This window comes from Pygocentrus nattereri, chromosome 18 (genome assembly GCF_015220715.1).
Source record: "Pygocentrus nattereri isolate fPygNat1 chromosome 18, fPygNat1.pri, whole genome shotgun sequence".
NCBI classification, from domain to species: Eukaryota; Metazoa; Chordata; class Actinopteri; order Characiformes; family Serrasalmidae; genus Pygocentrus; species Pygocentrus nattereri.
In genome coordinates this window covers 30375503-30395554 of record NC_051228.1, presented here as the reverse complement: position 1 = coordinate 30395554, position 20052 = coordinate 30375503, and the positions used below count along the sequence as shown (strand labels likewise).

Below are 20052 nucleotides of genomic sequence, written 5' to 3'. Positions count from 1 at the left end.
AAATCCTGCTGCAAACTGATGGTCTGATTTTCTCCCTTTATTGACTTAGATTGCTGATAAAAATTTGCCCAATAACAATTGGGTTGTTTACTTAGAGCAAAGCAGAATTAGAAACTGTCTAATTAGCAGGGATTATTCTGAGACGGTAAATACGTTTTTGTTGGGGTTAGAGTACATTTGTGGAGTGAATGTGATGCAGAAGCAGATGTCAGTCATCTGCTAAACGTTTTTTGCCTCTGCTTTGCCTTGTCATTTTCTCCTTTTAATTGGATGACGAATTGGATGCCGAACATTTTCTTAATATCCCTAACTTCCAAGGACTAGCGCCCATGCACATACAGTATGCACATAATTATGAATGTATTTAATTAATGCAAAGATGTGGTTTAACATGATCTTCTCTGGTGTTGCTGTGCTCTTCTCTCAACCTCGCTTACTTCTCTCAACCTCGCTTACTTCTCTCAACCTCAGTTACAGCAAATTTTTACACTTTACTACATAGTATTACTTTTATTTAAAAGTGGTTACACAAGAGTTCCTTATTTTTTGTATCTCCTTTTTTTGTCAGTTTTTGACATAATTTGAAAATACCTGTTGTCCTTTACATTGTGAGTAAATTTCATAAAGAATAGACCAAAAGAAGTGACCCCAAATGACTTGGAAAAAAGTCTGGTTCCATTGACTTAGATTAAAAGTAAAGAAGGTTTTTTTTCTTCCTCCTGCAAAGTTACCATTTTGGAGATATGAGGTTTTCTGCAGACAACAATGAGATAAAAATGTACATCTTACAAACTCAACTTTGAGTGCCTAAATAGTTTATGCACTTCAGAAAATGGTTCTTTGTTTTGTGAGTCACTATAATTATGTTATATGCTACAATTATGTAGTTTATGTAGTAATTATATAATTATGTAGTATGCTACAATCTTAGCAAACAGGATTCTAAAGAGTACCAAATAAAGTTTTTTTCACTTGCGACAATAGTAGAACATTTTGTAATGCTATATAGAACCATTAAAGTGTTCTATACCCAACAGGTTTTCCATCATAGAGAAAAACTATTTACAAAACCATTTACACATTCAAATTGCTCTTTGAGTTGTCATGGTTCAATATCTAAATATTACCTCTACTAAAAACTCTTGAAAAACCCCTTTTCTAAGGGTGTACAGTTGCCTACACAAGCATTCTCAATTGTATCTATTATTATTATTATTATTATTATTATCATTATTATTATGTATATACTGCTGGAGAATCTGGTAGTTCTTCAAAGAACCTTGTTAAAATGGGTACCACTATTGCAAGCCTTCTTTTGGTGCATGCTTAAGGCAGGACACTACAAGCAGAAATGACCATTTTGGTCCCTCCAACCATTTTCAGATTTTTTTGAAAATTGCATCCACAGCATATCTTTTCTTAAACTAATAAAAACATGTCAAAACTCTACAGAAATATATTTGTATGAGCATGTTTTGTCAGTTTGTCAGTTTGCCAGTTTAGGCACTCACTGTCTAAGTTAGCAGCTTTTAATGAAGCCTGAGCTCTGCACACTTGGCATATGTCATATCACACATTACTGAAAAGCTTGTTTCCTCTGAATTCTAGATATAATATTTGTTTCCTTTATACTTAAGAATCAGTCACGCTAATTGGGCATAGTCTCTGGTATCTCAGAGTAAAGTATAGTGCATTTGCATATTTTAAGAAGTGCAGTTCTGTGGCCTATTTAAAAACTCTTTTCTCAAAATAGGCTTTTATCTACATTTAGAAGGAAAAACCTGAGCTTCTTGAATACCTGTATTCATGAAATTGTACATATTTATTCCTACATTCTGAAATACATTAAAGGAGGATTTATAAACATATTGCTTGTAGCCGGATTTATGCTAGATGTACTAAAATGACTGGGAAAATGTTCTATGCATAGTGCACAGTGTTTCTTAATTAAACAATAACACAATACAATTTCATTAATCATTTCTCTGGAATATATTTTCACAATAAAATAAGCATTTTAATTCTAACATCATCATAAGTAGATGTAATGTATCATCTGCAAATCTGAATGCATTTTTTTTTGTTACACTGTCCATAATAAATAAATACTGTATGTGTAAGATTGTCACTAATCAACGGGCAAAGATTCACTGTGATGCCTATTATTTTAAAAAGTACACTATTCAACTGAACTGTGTCAAAATGGTTCTTCATCCCTGATAATGGAGGTATACCTAACTGTGAACTCAAAGATTCATTTGAATGTATATATGTTTCTTTGGATGATTAAAATGTTCTTCTTTACAATGGAAGGCCTGTCAAGTATGGTTCTTTGAAGAACCCTTTTTAAAAATAGATTTATATAGCATTAAAAAGGATTCAACTTTTATAAAAATACCTTGTTTGGTGCTTTAAAGGAACCTTTTTAATTAGAGTGTACTATACATAACAATATTGTAATCACTTTTGTAGGGAGAAAATTAAACATTTTAAGCCAAATAGAACTGAAGGTTCTTTTGTACCATTTTCCGCAGAAGGTTCTTCAGTTGAAGGTTCAGTGTGGCAGGCTTTAATAGCAGTCTTTGATGGCTCTTGTAAATTCCATGTTTTTTCACCGCTCAAAATGTTCTTCATTCACTGGTGGAGCTGCTAGATATATTTTGTTGCAGTGCCGTGAATCAAAGGAGCATTTCATCCATCATGCACTCGAGAATGGTTTTATTTCAGGATTTATGAGCAGATGCCTGAAATCAGATTCAATGCAGGACATGGTGTGTAAATATGTGTGCTACACAGCTTACGCTGTCAATCTAAACTTGCATACAGTGAGTGGTTACAGTCCCCCGACGCTGAACACATGGGGTGTCGGCCATAGAAGTTTTCATCATGAGCACACGCATCTGAAACAGTGATGGATGGATTCAATAACGTGAGCACATCTCAGATATGCAAAACAAGTTTGCATCGAGAGACAGAAAGACAAGAGAACGAGAGCGAGAGAGAGAGAGAGAGAGAGAGAGAGAGAGAGATAGACAGGTCTAGAGAGGACAATAAAAACTACAAGACGGCTGTCATTAAGGCTGATAAAAAATTAAATAGTACAATAAGCAAAGGAACATCATGAGCAGTGCAGACAGCAGTTGAAGGGTTTGGTTTGTCTGCTCTCTGCTGAAGTAAACAAAAGGATATTGCTCTTTGGGCTGGGCTCACTTTCGATCAGCTGAGACTGTCATTTCCTGTAATAGCTCTGTTTCTGTCTGTGTTCACTTTGTATGTGTTTGTGTTTGGGCTGCACAATGTATCGGTTGATCATACTGGTCTTTACAATACTGATATTGCTGCAATATGCAATAGGCTTTACTGTGTAGGCCTGGACAATAGTGTGATGTAATCAGATATTGGCGATTGTTGACAAGAAACCATTGGGGATGTTTTAATTATATAGATGCCATGTTGGGAAAGAGAACTGAAAATTCCAAATTCAGTTACCCTGCTAGTTGGTGCTAGACACCTAGCTACTGATACTGAATGAAGTTGACAAAACCTGACAAAACCAGCTAATAATATTTCAACAGTTAAAGCAGTTAAAGACAACTGCTGAAGTATCCCAGGCAGTTGCAAAGGTGTTTACTAGGCCATTGCTGTGGTAACCCAGGTGGTTGCTAAGGTGCTGTAATGCAATTGCATAGTTTTGCCAAGCCATTGCTGTGGCATCCCAGGTTGTTGCTAATATGTGTGTATGTGTATGCGCTTGCATGTATGTAAATGTGTATATCATGTCTATTTGGGGTAGTGCCTTTGTTGACATCATTGGTGACTATTAGATTTGGCTTTTTCTAACATTCTGCTATTCATTTCCAATAGGAAAAAATAACCATATTACAACAAATGCTGTATGAAAGCTGTATATGTGATCGGTGCACTGTTCCTATACAGGCTCTATTAAGAGCTGTGAAAACAGTATAAAAAATAATTTAACAGTAAAACAAAGAGCAGTAAGTTGTCAGGTCAACTTAATTGGCCAGATGGCTAAAATAATGACACTGGAGAGGGCTAATTTGGTTTTAATCAGCTTGCTTAACAGTTACAATGAATAAATACAGGTAATATATTTATTTGCGGAGTTTGCATGTTCTCCCCGTGTCTGCGTGGGTTTCCTCCGGGTTCTCCGGTTTCCTCCCACAGTCCAAAGACATGCAGTCAGGCCGATTGGACATGCTAAATTACCCCTGGGTGTGAGTGTGTGAGTGACTGTCTGTGTCTGTCTGTCTGCCCTGCGATGGACTGGCGACCTGTCCAGGGTGTATCCTGCCTTCCGCCCGAAGACTGCTGGGATAGGCTCCAGCATCCCCCCGCGACCCTGACGGAGAAGCGGCTTAGAAAATGGATGGATGGATGGATGGATATTTATTTGCTTTTACTGTTAAAGAATGGTTTATTGAGGTATAAAAGAGCAAATTCCCTATTGTCTTTGTGGGTTTCTCAGAGTGCACATACTGCCTGAGGCTCAGTTTGGAAGTCACTAACTCACTTGTGCCTATTTAGCAGTCTGTTTATCCAAAAGTGCTATCTATTAGCACACCAGTTTCTTGGGTGTCAGTTAAGGAGAAGAAACAGGAGCTGCTGAATGTGTGTTTAAAGTGATAACTATTACAATATAAATAATTTTAATTAAGGATTTTCATTAAATCAGTTAATGCTAATAACATACAAGGTAAAGATAGTATAGGGTGTAATATGGTCTAGTGGACTGTACATGTTTGTGGGGGTCTGGGTGGGGAATTACAATCAGTAATCAATTAAAAAAACTTTTTATATTGTGTTTTTTAATATTACTGCATGCTATGGGTATCTTGAACTAATCATAGTTCCAGTTGAGTGTTTTTGTGTCTTTTGATGAATTGAAGTATTTATGTAAATCAATAACCATGAGTTAATTTGGTTGATCTTAATCCTTGTCACAGTATTGAATTACTAAAGCATTTTAAATTTATTGCAAGAGAGATCACAGGCCAAATATGTGGCAGTACAATCATCACGCTTGTATTTTGTTCATACCATGCAGCACTAGTTTGTGCATGTGCATCTGTGTGTTTGTGTGTGTGTGTGTGTGTGTGTGTGTGTGTGTGTGTGTGTGTGTGTGTGTGTGTGTGTGTGTGTGTGTGTGCGTGTGTGTATGGGTGAGGTGACAGCTTCTGTCATCAGTGATTTCAGCACCTCTCCAGCACACTCATGGTGTGATGAAGGCATTTATTTTGGAGCTCCATTCAGGGAATAGCATTGGAGAATGCGAAACACTGGGAATCTAGCAGCATTCAGGCTTCTATTAAATCTCTATCTCTGAGTTGCAGACCATCTCTGTCTCTTCCTGCCTCTCACTGTCTCTGTCTTCACAATAGTTCCCCTGAGTCTGTACCTTGCACAGCAATAAGTCTGTATCTTTTTTTTCCACTCTAAGCAAATCTTTGGAGATCTCTGAGATCAAATATTGCAGAGTGGTCCTGCAAGACCAACACATTCTTTCTCACTCACTTTCTTTTTGCATCAATGTGTATGTGTTTTTTGTCATGCATTTCCAGGACAAAAACCAGAGAATTACCTACAATATCAGGACCAACATACAGTACTGTATGTAAAAATCATATACTCCTGGTCATTTATTTAATTTACAGTCAGAACAACCATTAAGTACAAGCTTTTCATTTTTAATCCGCTTGCATAAGGAAGGGGAAAGTCAAAGGAAATGAGCAGAAAAAAGGAATTTCCAAAACTGATTAAAAGATATGAAGACAATGGAACACCTAACAACCAAAGACCTGGTAGACCACCAAAACTTTCACCATCAGATAATTAGTATTTCAGGCTTTCATCTTTGAGAGAGATGTTGAGAAAATAGACCTGAACATCACTGAATGTGGGAGTACTTGGGTCACGAGAAGCTCAAAGTGCGACCAACCTCTAAGTCTGAACTTTGGAGGTGTAGAAAAACGTCCCTGCAGATTTCTTTAAAACACAGAAAGCAAGTCTCCTGATAAAATGGAATCCACAACAAAGGTGGAATACTGAAAAATATCTGATATTATATTTAGTTAGATTTTGTTGAGACTTTTGTGCAATTTTCTCTCACGTGTTTTCTGAATTTTTATTAATGCTGCAGTTTTTCACAGGGCTGGGCAGCTAGTTACGTAAATCTGTTACATACAGGTAGCAACAAATATGGCACCACATCCTGACACTGTATGAAAACATACACTGGAATGCAGTAAATTGCAATTGCCACACCTTATTTCCTTATAATTTACAGTTTCATCTCTTCTCTCCCTGTGTAATGAATTAAAACCCTGGTACATTTTGAAATCAATCGATAACCATTAAAAATGGAATTTAAGATGTCTGTTTGGTTGTGGCTGAATGATGAATAAAACATGGGCTGTAATGTCATTCCCTATCAAACACCAGGCCTGCACTACCTCTCTCAGTCCTCTAAAGTGGAGCTGATATACCCAGCACTCATGGGAGTTGTATGATTTATTTGCATCCATCTTCTCATAAGGAGTGAATGTAGCATTACTGTTCCATAGTGATCGGGTGGATTAAAACTGAATATCCTTAAAGAATACCCAAATGAACAGGACAATACAACAAAACGTGCTGAGCAAACTCATGTAACATTTACAATGTAGGAAACTGTTTGTTCAGTCATGTATGTAGTTTCCTATATAGTGATAAACACTAATGTGCAAAAGTTTAAACACCCCCAGTCAAATGACAATGACTACAGAGAAAAACACTAAATGTACTGCATTTTCTGTAGATTTTAGTGAATACATTTTCTGTTTATTTGCTAAGTTTAACATATTGAGGAAAACAAAAGCCATAAAATATTAAATGTGCCATCATTTTTGCATAGATAACTTTTTCTCTTTTATGTTAACACATAGCTGTTTTTGGGACATAATCCTTGTATCTCTTTACAGAAGAAAAAAACATACTTTACTGTTAATGTCAGTGGAACCAGACATTTTTCCAAGTCTTTTGGCCGTTTCCTTTGGTCTCCTTATCATGAAATTTATCATGAAATGTAAACGGCAAAAGGCTCTATCAATTTTTTTTTTAACTGAAAAATACATTACGAAAAAAAACATGTTAAATTCAGCAAAGTAGTGGTTTTGATTCCATGGCGAATGTATGGAATAGTGGTTAAGGGACCATTTCTGTTTTGTGTAAAATGTTCTTCACTACTCATGAGTTTCCTATGTAGAATATAGTGAATGTACTCCCGTTCTATCCCTATGAGAGTGTTCTGTTATAGTGCTCTTGATTTTGATTGTGTGTAGCCCATAGTGATTTCTTTTCCTTTTCCATCACAGTGACAGTACCCATCCCCACCACTCCCCATATCCTCCTGCCAAAAAAATCTGTTGAAGACAGCTTCACTGGCACTGTAGCATAAACTTTTCAAGAGTGAGAGTGAAGGTTTTTTGGATAGAGTGAGAGAAAAGGAAATGGAGAGGGAGCTGAGCGCTGACTCTAAGCACACTAGCAGCTTCTCACTGCTTAAAGCTCCCTCTTTCATCCTGTCAGTGGGGGGCTGAATCAGAGTCCAGCTTCTCAGCACCACGCGGACACGCTAACGCTAACATGAGCGCTAATCCCTCCTGTGTCAGCCAAAGAGAGGAGCAGTTCATTCTGTCTGCAGCCCAGGGTTTAGCAGACCGCAGTATTTTACTGTATCAACAGAAAGTGGCTCACAGTCTGTGCCCATATGTTCTGCTAAGCTGTATGTACATACAGATTATTCGAATGGAAAGCTGTACCAGCCAGGGGCCGCCATGAAAGTGTCAACTAATGAGAGTGTTACTGTGTTACATAAGTGACTGTTTGTTGTGTGGAGATATTAGGGGAGTGATATTATATATGGTGGTACACAGGGCTAGCAGGATGTGCTTGTATGTTCTTCTAAGCCAGACGTCAGCAGTCGTATCCATAAACAGCAGCTGTGGCTGCAGGTTTTCAATCTAGTCAAGCAGAAGCCACTTTTTTAATAATTTGGTCTTGATCTTCAAACACTCAACTATATGAGGTTGGCTTCTGCTTGATTGGAATGAAAACTTGCAGTTGCACTAACTATTTGTGGATGAAACTGGTGACCCCTGTTTCTCAGCTGTATGTCTTAGGGGCCAACTGATTTATCAGTAGACTGATGATATTGGCTGGTATTTAGGTCATTATCAGCAAGAAAACCTGCTGGAAAGACATTGATAGTTAGTGGCTTGTTTTACATTGTAATGAACAGACACCAGCTATTATCACTTATGCTGCATCAAATATGGTGTAAAAAGAGTTCACTGACTATCATATCAGTTAGTAAAGTATCACTTAACTAAAACTATTGGAATTTGTTTAATTGTTGACCATATTAAAATAAATTTCAACTAATTTTTAGTTCCTTAAAATTGGTGTCACTCTTGGTTTAGTTTTATATTGGCCAGGCCACAGCTTTAGCCTACATTAGCCTGAGGTCTTAATGGAAGTCAACTATGAGCATGCTACTGTATTATGTGTGAGTGACAGGATGGCAATGGCTGGGTAGCACACGTAGTAATCCATACAGATAATCCTATGACCACTGCATAGCGATGGAGGTGATACTGTTGTGTGTGAGAGATACAGTGAAACAGGGAGAGACAGAAAGGGATTATCAATGGCAGCTTGGCTCAGGCAATCGCACTCCCAAATCTGATCTCAGGGTGATGTTGGAGGCTCCTGGCAGTGCTGAGACTGTGCACATGTGTGCGTGTGGATTAGCCAGATAACATTACACAGCATCAGAAGGAGCTAGAGCTGTGCAATGGAGCTCATTTCACCCATTCACACCAGTGGAGATGAGCTATATTCCAGGAGAGGGGGGGGGTAGAGGGAGAGATGAAGGAATCCAGGCCTCTAGCACATTAGTTACGGTCAGTCACATACTGTATCATTTCGGCTTATGTGCCACATGCTGCCCACTCTCTTCCAAGTGAAGGAGATTAAAGCTCATCATAAAGCATGTGAGCCGTTTTAAAACCAACTTAAGCCTAGTTGCCCGCACCTACTGGAGTACAGTTATTCACTACCCATGTGTGCAAATACAATAGTGCTTTCTACTGCAGCTAGAAGAACTAAACAAGTACTGGCAGTGAAGTTTTTTTTGTTATTCTAATAGCAGGGCAACTTTTGTAGTTCATCAATTGTGTCTGAATGTTGATTATGAAAAAAGGCAATGCATTGTTTACAAAAGCTCAGAGGCATGGGGCTTCTGTTGTTTTTGCTGCACCATAATAGAAGATATCACTCATCACACAAATAGAATTTTATAAAATGGCAGCTGTAAAATGGACTGGCGACCTGTACAGGGTGTATCCTGCCTTCCGCCCAATGACATCTGGGATAGGCTCCAGCACCCCCCGCGACCCTGAGGGAGAAGTGGCTTAGAAGTTGTGCTTGTGTGTGTGTGTGTGTGTGTGTGTGTGTGTGTGTGTGTGTGTGTGTGTGTGTGTGTGTGTGTGTGTGTAAAACAAAGCAGGGAAAAGTGAGCAGAAACAGCACTAAGCATGATTGTCTAGGAGGTTTAACTGACTAATAATTATTAGATTATTTCATTATAAAAATAACCAATGTAACAGTTAGGCCTGGAAAATCAAATCAAAATATAGGGTCCTGGACACAAATTTCTGGTGGGCCTCTAACAGGAAGATTTTTTTGATCAACTTATTAACCATCTTTTTTTCTGACCAAGCTGAAAAACAGGTTATCACTATATATTATATAAATAAATATTTATATAATATATCAATAATTATATCAATAAATATTGCCCAGATATTTTGTCTTTCTGAAATGAGCATTAAAATTCAGATTTCGATCAGAAGGGACTGCATTGACTTGCCCTGCTTGCATAAAGACAATATGCTATATATACTATATATTATGTGCAATCTCTATGTCAAACAGCTGAGATGTAACAATAAAGATAAGGAAAAACTAGCAAACTTAAAAAGCTAAAGTGTACAGCCATCGCATTCTGGAAACATGTTCATATACCATTCACATTATATCTTACCTTTGATGACATTTGAGGCCTTTGAATGGAAGTAGATAGTTTGCTGCATCTTTTTTTTAACTCTCATTTTCTTTCTGTTTGACTTTAAATTATAGTCACGAGAAGCTCTTGTTTACTGCTAGAAAAAATAAACCAAAAGCTAGACTGAGGTAAAGGCAAATAGTGAAACAGTTGCTAAGCAGTGATTGTGGGAGAAATAAAAAGGACATTTAGAAATGATGTGGAGAGTGTTAGGATTTTGACTGTTGGCTGGGCCTAATAGAAGGTAAAGTTCCCTCCAGAAGTCAAGACGGCTGTTATGACTTATTAGGGCCCCCTAGCGGCAATGGCCCCCTGGGCAAGTGCCCATAAAATGGCCCTGGTTACAGACCTATAGTCTAAATATATTTTCTAAATATACTTTTACATTTTGACTGTAGCTGACATTGTGACTTAATTATCAGACCTTTACTGGTTGTCTTTTGATCATACCTTAACCTCATTGTAAGTTGTTCTTACCGCAGCAAGTATGTTCATTCAGGTTAAATGAATTTGAGCATAGACGAAGGCACATGTTGAGTATGAATGTTAAGAGTAATGCATGGTGCTTTTGTAAGACATGCACTTTTCTCCTCTCTCTCCTTCCTTTTTAATGGGCAAAATGGAGGATGAATAGGCCGAATCAGCACGTAACCTTCCTACCTCCTGTTGATCCAAACGCCTGCCGCTTGGAAATGAGCATTTAAATTCAGATCTGCTAGCAGCTAAAATGAAATGCTAATCTTTAGCCCCTTTTTTCCACCTTTCCCGCTGTTTTCTGTCTTGGCATATGCTTTAGCTATCTCTGAATGCCAGGAAAGCCTTCCAGTTTGAGGCTCCGCAAGACTCATTCCTTTAAAAGTGAAATTAGCACTGTTAAAGAGAACTCTGATTCACTCTAAATTGTGTCTCACTATGAATATAATTACACATGCAGTGTGTGTTTAATGAAGATTGGAACATTCCGTGCATGTGTGTATTTCTCTGTGTGTTTGTGTGTGTGTGTGTGTGTGTGTGTGTTTCTGTGTGTGTTTGCATATGTGTGTATGTGTGGACTGTGTTGATTTGCCTTCATAAATATTAATGTAAAACATGCTGACCTTAATTTTGAATCTGTCTGCTGGCACATCTCCTTCTCTACCACTGAGAGAGACAGAAAGATAAAGTCAGTGCTGGGCACAATCCATTATGCAAATTAATTCAACACAGATAGATAGATAGATAGATAGATAGATAGATAGATAGATAGATAGATAGATAGATAGATAGATAGATAGATGGATGGATGGATGGATGGATGGATGGATGGATGGATGGATGGATGAGGACTGGATGAATGGATGGATAGATGGATATACAGAATATTGGATGGATGGATGGATGCATGGATGGATGGATGGATGGATGGATGGATGGATGGATGGGTGGGTGGATGGATGGATGGATGGATGGATTCTCATTTTATCATGTATTCTGAAAATCTTTTTTTTTCAAATTCCATACCTTACCTTATCATATAAATCTGCACAATCATTTCATCATATCTTATATTTGAACTTTTCTGAAACTCTGAAACTGATAAAAGTCTCTTAGATTGGATGGATGGCTGAATGAATGAATAAATGGATAGATGGTTGAATTGATAGAAGAATGGATGGATGTAGATTAAAAGATTGATTGACTGGTGTTGTAAATTATGTCTTGTCTCTTGTTTTCTTTCTGTTTCTGTCTCTTCTCAATGTTCCATCATATAATTCTGCCTCTGTTTTCTTCTTCATTGAAAATGTTGAGGAAACAATCGTCAAACAGTTTATGTTTACACCTGCTGCAAGTCTGTATTGTTTAATGGCCAGCCAGCCAGCCAGATAGATAGATAGATAGATAGATAGATAGATAGATAGATAGATAGATAGATAGATAGATTTAAGAATTTTTGAATTTTCTTATTTTATTCTCATGTATTAGAAATTTTGGGGAGCCACTGTTTTTGGTGTGTGACTGAACTTGGTGTGAATAAACTTTTCTGAAAGACAAGCTGCATGTCTGCGTGTGTTTAAAGCGTGGAGTGGAACATCCTCCACAAGGTCAAATCTAATTGTATGTTTATCTCTCAGAATTTCAGATGAATTGTTCCTTGTTTGTTTTCAGCTTCAGGAAGACTTTTTGTGTGAGTGCTCTTGTTTGTGCTCTGTGAGTTTTTGTTGTGTGTTTGTTTGTTTGCTTTTACAACAGAAAAAAAATCCTCCAGCCTTCAACTCCTTATGTGCAGCATGCTACATGTTCTCTGAGTGCGAGAGATCTCCCCTTAGAATGACGTTATGTCTGTGTGTGTGTGTCTTTGATTTTTTTAATAAAAACTTGTACAGAGCATTTGTTTAGAAACATATTTCATCTGTTCATGCAATTTTACATTCTTCAGACTCTACATGGGCAGCTGTCTGATTAAACACAACACAAAATCAAATACGTTCAAAAGGATTTTGACACATTCAAAGCATTTACTTCTTTGGATAAATGAAATCCGTCCAAATCTGTTCAACGGAAGACTTCCTTTATTCAGCAGTGGAAAATCTCAGACTCTGGTTGTTCTGAAAATCCTGCTGTTTATCAAACTTTGATAAAACTGAAATCTTTGTACACATAGACGTGGAGAAGCTGCTTGAGGAAAGCTGTATTCTGATATTGGAAGCTGGTGAAGTGTTCTGGGAGTGCCGATGTGCGTCGCTGGCTAGAAATAATGAATACGCTTCCTCACTTTAGCCAATGTATTCAAACTGCTTTTTAGGAGGGATGTCCATTCCATTAAACTATAAAGATACGATGTACTATAACTTCCAAAACATACAGACAGTACATGACATATAAATCAGCAGTGCCGCTCAAATCAAACTGTTCTTAATTATTGACTAAGCTTGACATTCTAATGCTTTTTTTCATTCAGCTCAGACAAACGAATGCGGATACACTGCAGTCTTGACTGTATTTTGTTTTGTGTATGTGTTCTGCTTTACTTTAAATGTTGTTTGATGGAATAAACTGCATGTGTGTAAATCTCTTGCCTGTTTGTTGTCATCCAGGGGCGAAGGAAGTGAATGCCAGTGGAAAGACGTTCACAGTCAGGAGCTCTCTGCAGCTGCAAGTGGACAGGAATGATGATGGTGTTGCCTACACCTGCAGAGTGGACCATGTGGCTTTGCTGGCCACCCCACAGCAGGCCACTGAAGTTCTGGAGGTTCACTGTGAGTACCAAACCAGGAACTATCACTGTCACTTCTTAGGCTCCAGCAAGCCTCTAGAACCCATGTGTCAAACATAAGGCCCACGGGCCACTTCGGGCCTGTGTCACCGTGCTATTCAGTCTACACATTTTTTAAATTTTCTATTCTTACTAGCCTTTTTCACCTTGAGAATCACTACAGTCCCCAGAGTGCACAGCAACATGATGTGTTCTGACCCCCTTGCCCCAACAGCAATCTCTGGGTCAGTGATTATGCAAAAAGAAAAGATGCCTGATGTCAGGTTTAAGTAAATATGCAGCTAAAAAAACTACCTAAAACAATTTATTTATTTTTTTTATTTTTATTTTTTATTTTTGGCCATACAGTTGCTGAATTTGACACCCCTGCTATAGAACATTTATTTTCTGTTACTTTTTTATTCTTTTCCATTTCCATGTACATTTCAGTTTTTATTCTCTAAACCTCATTTAAAGTAATGTACTTGAAAATACTGTTATGCTTTAGAATAAACAAAGAGCTAAAATATTTCTGACCATGTATTAAGCAGTGATGTGTGTTATTCATTCATTCATTCATTCATTCATTTTATTTTATTTTGCTTGACCTATCCACGCTCCACCTGCAAACTTTCTTTCGTTTTTTGACATTTGGACAAGCTGGCAAAAAAACAATTCCATGTAATTAGAAATAGAAGATCACAGTTCAGTTTTTGTCAACATACCTAAATGCATGAGTCTTTTATTCATTTCAAACTATATTTATGTTTTATTGATTTGAACATTTATATTGTTAGGACAGTATAATAGTTTTTTTATTGTGTAATCAAGCCAATGTTAGCAATTTAGCATGGTGGTCACTGAAATCGGATCATTTTCGATTAGTTACAACAATACAGCTCAGTTGCTATGTAGCAAATATAAGCACCGATCTGAAATAAGCTGGTAGTAAATTTCAAATTACACACAAACTTAATGAATCCAGACTTCTACCAGACAAGTTGGTGTAGATGCACATAAAAAGAATTTGTTTTCAGCACTGCTAGAGGCACACTTTGTGTAGTGGCCCAGTCACAGTCAGAGGGAAGTCTCCTTTTTCCTAATTTGCAGAAAAACGATAAATGACATCCTTTTAAAATCAAGCTCATGGTCATGTGTTATTCTTAGAACCCTAAATGCGTTGTGTCACAAAAGCCATTATTGTCTATTGTCAAGGCATTGCAAATGCCAGTGCTGTTCTTGAGAACCAGATTAATCCGTTCTGCGAAACAGCATGTAGTGTTTGGATCAGGTGACCCAACACTGTTGTGAACTGTTTTGGACAGAATCTCAAATGGCTCCTTTCTCCCTAGAAAGTGCAGTGTGTAGGTCTTATGTATAGTAATAGCTGCTGCATGTAAACAGAGGACAGTGTGTCTAACAAAGGACCACTTTGGATTCAGCCATGTGTGCACAATTTCATACTGGACATAAAGTTCAATATCTGGATATAAAAGCCAAAATTTCATAACTTACAATGTGCACTACATGGGAGCAGCAAGCCGTTTGAGATTCAGCCTTAGGATTTTCTAAAGTATGATCTTATAGATGTTTAATATTGCACATGGATGGCCTGTTTCTGTTGATGTTTCAGCACTCTACCCACTTGTTTTATGTATAGGAATGTTACATATTAAACTTAAAGAAACCTGTTGTATTTACGTGGCTTTGTTTAACTCTGAAACTTGGAGTTAACTGCTTTTGCCAAAAACAAAATACATTTAAAAAACAATAGTTTAATTTATAAGTTACCTGAATTTTATTGTGTAATTTTTACTCACTCAAAACAATCAATCAGCAAATCAAATCAAACAGCAGTTTGATTAATATTGCCTGGAATACACAATAAAAGAAAACACAATTTATGAAAATTCACAATGGAGATTTCTGTTTTTGCAAATTAACTCTTGAAATGGCACAGTGATTGAGGCAAATCACAGTCATAAGGAGGTCTTAGAATAAATAATATATTGATAAGGACAATCACCAGTCAGGGCAAAGACTCAGAGCAAATCATGTGCTGATTAGAACCTATCACAGTCAGGGGGAGGTCTCAGAACAAATAATGCAATGATTAGAATCGCTCACAGTCAGGGGGAGGTCTCAGAACAAATGATGCACTGATTAGGACCAATCATAGTCAAAGAAAGCACTCAAAGCAAACAATGCAGTGGTGAGGTTTTGTCGTCAGTTTTTGTTTGAGGTACTGCCAGCATACATCAAGTTCAGTTGGATTTTTGCCAACTGTCCTGTCCAACCTGACAGTAGATTCTACAAAGGAACATTTGTAGGCAGAGGATATTTTAATTATATTTATATTTTTAAAGGGTTTACTAGCTTAAATTTTGGTTTTAGCTTTAATGGACTATAGAAATCAATGAGTCTATGAGGTCTTATTATGTGTCTACGTAATGAGCTGTTTATGTCTCTCAACCCCCTGCAGATGCCCCTCGTGTAGAGATCAAGTATTCTCAAGCACTCCCACAGGAAGGACAGCCTCTAAAACTGGAGTGTGTGTCTAAAGGAAACCCCTCGTAAGTCTTTCACACCATCCCAGCCAACTGATTATGATAGGGCAGAGCAGAATGGGAATGTACCTTAGTCTTCTTTAGTTTTCCTCACTCCTCTATTTGAGTCTTAAGGATCAGCTATCTGAAATTTTATCCTCTAGGAAAGAGCTGTTGGGACTGTATTGATTTTGAGTTCCATATGCTGTAATGGGAATCAAAATTTAGCAACCAAATTCAAACCAAATTCAGTTTAGCATTATTAGCAATTAATAATACATTATCAGTATTATCTAGTGACTGTGCAAATAAAAGTTCCTAAGTGGTTTCTTAATGGCAAAAAACTTGAATTGGTATAAAACTTATACATTATCTGGAAGTGCTTTAAAGTTTAAACGGGTTCTTCATACACTGAAACTAATTTACAAATATGGTTCTTTAAAGGACCATCCATTGATCCATTTTGCACTCTTAAGAAATATGGTTCTTGAAGGGTTCTTTTGTAAAGGAAATTCTACATAGAACATGCTTAAATGTTGTTTTTTACATGGTGTAATTGTTCATCGGATTGTTCAAACTTTTGCAAACAAAACATCTACGTATTGCACTGTTCAACGCTCCTGGTATTCTGTACAGTACACATAACTTTTACTATTTTTGGATCCATTTTAAGATATCATCAGTAATATTGGATTTAATTTCAAATGATACCCAACCCTGAGTACACAGATCAGACACAAAGAGCTGCTTTCTTCCTGTTTGTGCATATCTACACTACCATTCAGAAGTTTGGAACCACTTGCCATAATAAAGTTTTTAAGAATAAAAACTATTCACTAACATTTTATTCAGTATTTCAAGGATTCTAAAACATATTTTATATATTTTTTAGTTATATTTAATTTGCTGTTTCCTAGTTCCCTGCTATTTATCAGAAAGGTGTGAAGTGATATAGGACTCCAACCAAAATTGTGATTTATTATTGAATGCATTGATTCTAAACTTTTGAATTGATTTTGAATGATAATATATTTTTATGTGTGTGTGTGTGTGTGTGTGTGTGTGTGTCTCAGACCAGACCCGGTGTTGTGGACGAAAGACGGGGGTGAACTGCCGGACCTGGACCGGATGATCGTAGAGGGCAGAGATCTCACCTTCACGTCTTTAAACAAAACAGACAACGGCACCTACCGCTGTGAAGCCAGCAATCACCTGGGCACCAACCACGCTGAATATGTGCTGTTCGTATACGGTGAGTGCCGCAGAGGGAGCGCTAACATGCCTAACGGAGCATGACTACATTTAAAAAGCCCCTGTCTGAGGCACTGAAATAGGTATTTTCACCCTGCTGGTCACTGCTGCTATATTGTCCCAGCATTTAAAAAGCCCCATCTTGCAGTGTCAGTAAAGCAAATACATCACTAACGCTCCCGCCAGTATCTCTTTAAGATTTAATCATTTTCCTCTTTTGGAATCGATTGCAAAGTGACCTTCTTGTGGCCCATGGAACCTGAATCTAAAGTCAGCTCAAGAAAAAAAAGGTTTACAGAGAGACCATCGCTCCGAAAAACCCATTAAAACTTTTCAAAATATTGATGACCGCTCCAGACCCATGCAGTGAGAGAGATCACAGCTCAGTGGCCAATGAGAGGCCATTTCTTGGCACATATGGAGCGTGCTTAAAAAAATATTGATATATACAGTACAGTGCAAAAGTTATAGATCAAACTTTATTAATTTAATAAAGACAAAATGGCCATTAAATACAAGTTTTTCAGTGAAAGATTTATTTAACAGAAAATTACACAGAATTTTCGACAACAAAACGTAATAAAATGTTTTCAGTATTATAGCTTCTGTTCTTTTCCAGCGATTCACTTTCAAAGCTGCAGCAATTCTCCACACCTTCAAAGTTCAGTATTGTTGGTTGCATTTTATGTTTGTCATGATCTAAATAATCCCAATCACATTTAGTGATGTTGAGGTCTGGACTGGAGTGGTCAGCCCCTTGTTCTAATGCCTGCAGCTTCTATGTTTGCAGATAAGCTTTCTGTACTTTGCAGATTTCCTCCTTTTTGACAAGACATTAAACAAATTAAGATTAACAGTACTTTGCAGAGGCCATGCATGTGACAATGAGACTTTAAGTTTGTACATGGAGTATGTGAAATGATATTTATTTAACTGTCATCAAACCTTGAGAGTTTCTGAGAAAAAGTGCACTGAGCACTGCAGTACAGTTTTGGACAAATTTAGACAAATGTTCAAATAAATTAGAATATTTATTCAGACATAAGGAAACTAACACCCTTTTTCTCAGCCAAGAGTGATAATGCATACACACACACAAGCGCGCTCTCCCACACACATGCAGACGTGCAAATGAAAAACAGGCACCAGTGACACGTAACAGCAGTGAAACACTGTTATTGATAGGATTGTATTGAGAAGTGACATTATTCAGCCAATTATGCAGTATCTTTTAGCATAACTGTTGATCGTCTAAGGCTTTTTTGCTACAGCTTGTAGTGAAAGGTGGTTGAGACATTGAATTAACTCATTAGCAACTTGGTGTCATGCATGTATGTCTCTGTTGGGGTGCAGAATAATTATTTTACAGTGGAACTCAGTGGAACAACATCTTTAGGATCTGAAGCCATTTTCATGTCTGGAGCAAGATGAAATATGCATCACACTATTCATAATCAGTAAGACAGTAACTTGGGATGCTGTGCAAAATGTAAATAAAAACACAATAAAATGACATGCAAATCATTTAACAAGACAAATCAAGACAACATATCAAATGTTGAAACAGAGAAATTTTATTGTTTGTATTTTGAAAAATATATGCATATCGTAAATGTGTCTAATGCTAAGAAAACATCTGGTGGTTAATTGGCAACAGATCAGTAACATTACTGTGTAGAAAAACAGTATCCCAGAGAGGCTGAGTCCTTCAGAAGTAAAGATGGGAGGGGGTTCACAACTCTGTGTGAGCAACAATTCAAGAATAATGTTTCTCAATGTAAAATATCAAAGAACCCTTTGGGCCCTCAAGCAGTACTGCATTAAAAACAGACATGATTCTGTAGAGAAACTCACTGCATGGGCTCAGAAACACTTCTGAAAACCACTGTCTGTGCAAACAGTTTGTTGCTGCATCCACAGATGCAAAACCCAAAAATGAAACCAAATATAAACAGGATCCAGAGATGCCACCTTCTCTGGGCCCAAGCTCCTTTAAAATGAACTGAGAGAAGTGGAGAAGTGTCCTGTGGTCTGACAAATCAACATTTATAATTCTGTATTTAAAATCATGTATTCTCCGGGCTAAAGATCACTCAGTTTGTTGTCAGTGCACAGTTCAAAAGCCAGTACACTTGATGGTATAGGCACCATTAATGCTGAACGATATATATGTTCTGGGAACATATACTGCCATCCAGACAACATCTGTTTCAGGGAAAGCCTTGATTATTTCAGCAAGACAGTGTCACCACATTCTGAATGTATTTCAGCAGCAGTCCAATGTATTAAAAGAGTCCGGGCACTAAACTGGCCTGCCTGCAGTCCAGACCTGTCACCTCTGAAAATATTTGGCACATTATGAAATGAAAAATATAATAAAGGAAACCTTGAACTGTTGAGCAGCTGCAATCCTATATCAAATGTGAACAGGAAAACATTTCACTTTCAAAAGTACAGCAGTTGGTCTCCTCAGTTTCCAAACGCTTACTGAGTGTTGTTAAAAGAAGAGGTGATGAAACACAGTGGTAAACATGCACCCGTGCCAACTTTTGGAATGTGTTGTTGGCATCAAATTCAAAATGTTCAAATATTTGTTCAAATATTCAAATATTTTTTCAAAAAATAATACAATTTCTCAGTTTCAACATTTGATTTGTTGTACCATCCATCCATCCCTCCATCTATCCATCCTCAACCGCTTATCCAAGTCCGGGTCGTAGGGGCACCAGCCTAAGCCTTTGTTCCGTTTTCAATGAAATACAGGTGATTTAAATGATTTGCACATCATTGCATTTTGTTTGTATTTACATTTTGCACACCGTCTCAACTTTTTTGGAAATGTAACTTTTTTGGAGATTGTATATGAAATTATTTAATATCCCAGTCAACTTAACATCATA

General features: G+C 37.3%; 1 protein-coding gene across 3 annotated transcripts in view; it reads left to right on the top strand.

The window, feature by feature from the left end:
- The window catches only part of cadm2a (cell adhesion molecule 2a), a 482918-nt gene that overhangs the window by 439882 nt on the left and 22984 nt on the right, over positions 1-20052 (top strand). For all 3 annotated transcript variants that reach the window (XM_017681962.2, XM_017681972.2, XM_017681954.2), the window contains 3 exons: positions 13198-13359; positions 15838-15928; positions 16975-17153. In XM_017681962.2, coding sequence (XP_017537451.2) covers positions 13198-13359; positions 15838-15928; positions 16975-17153 — 432 coding nt within the window. The remainder of the gene's footprint in view (positions 1-13197; positions 13360-15837; positions 15929-16974; positions 17154-20052) is intronic.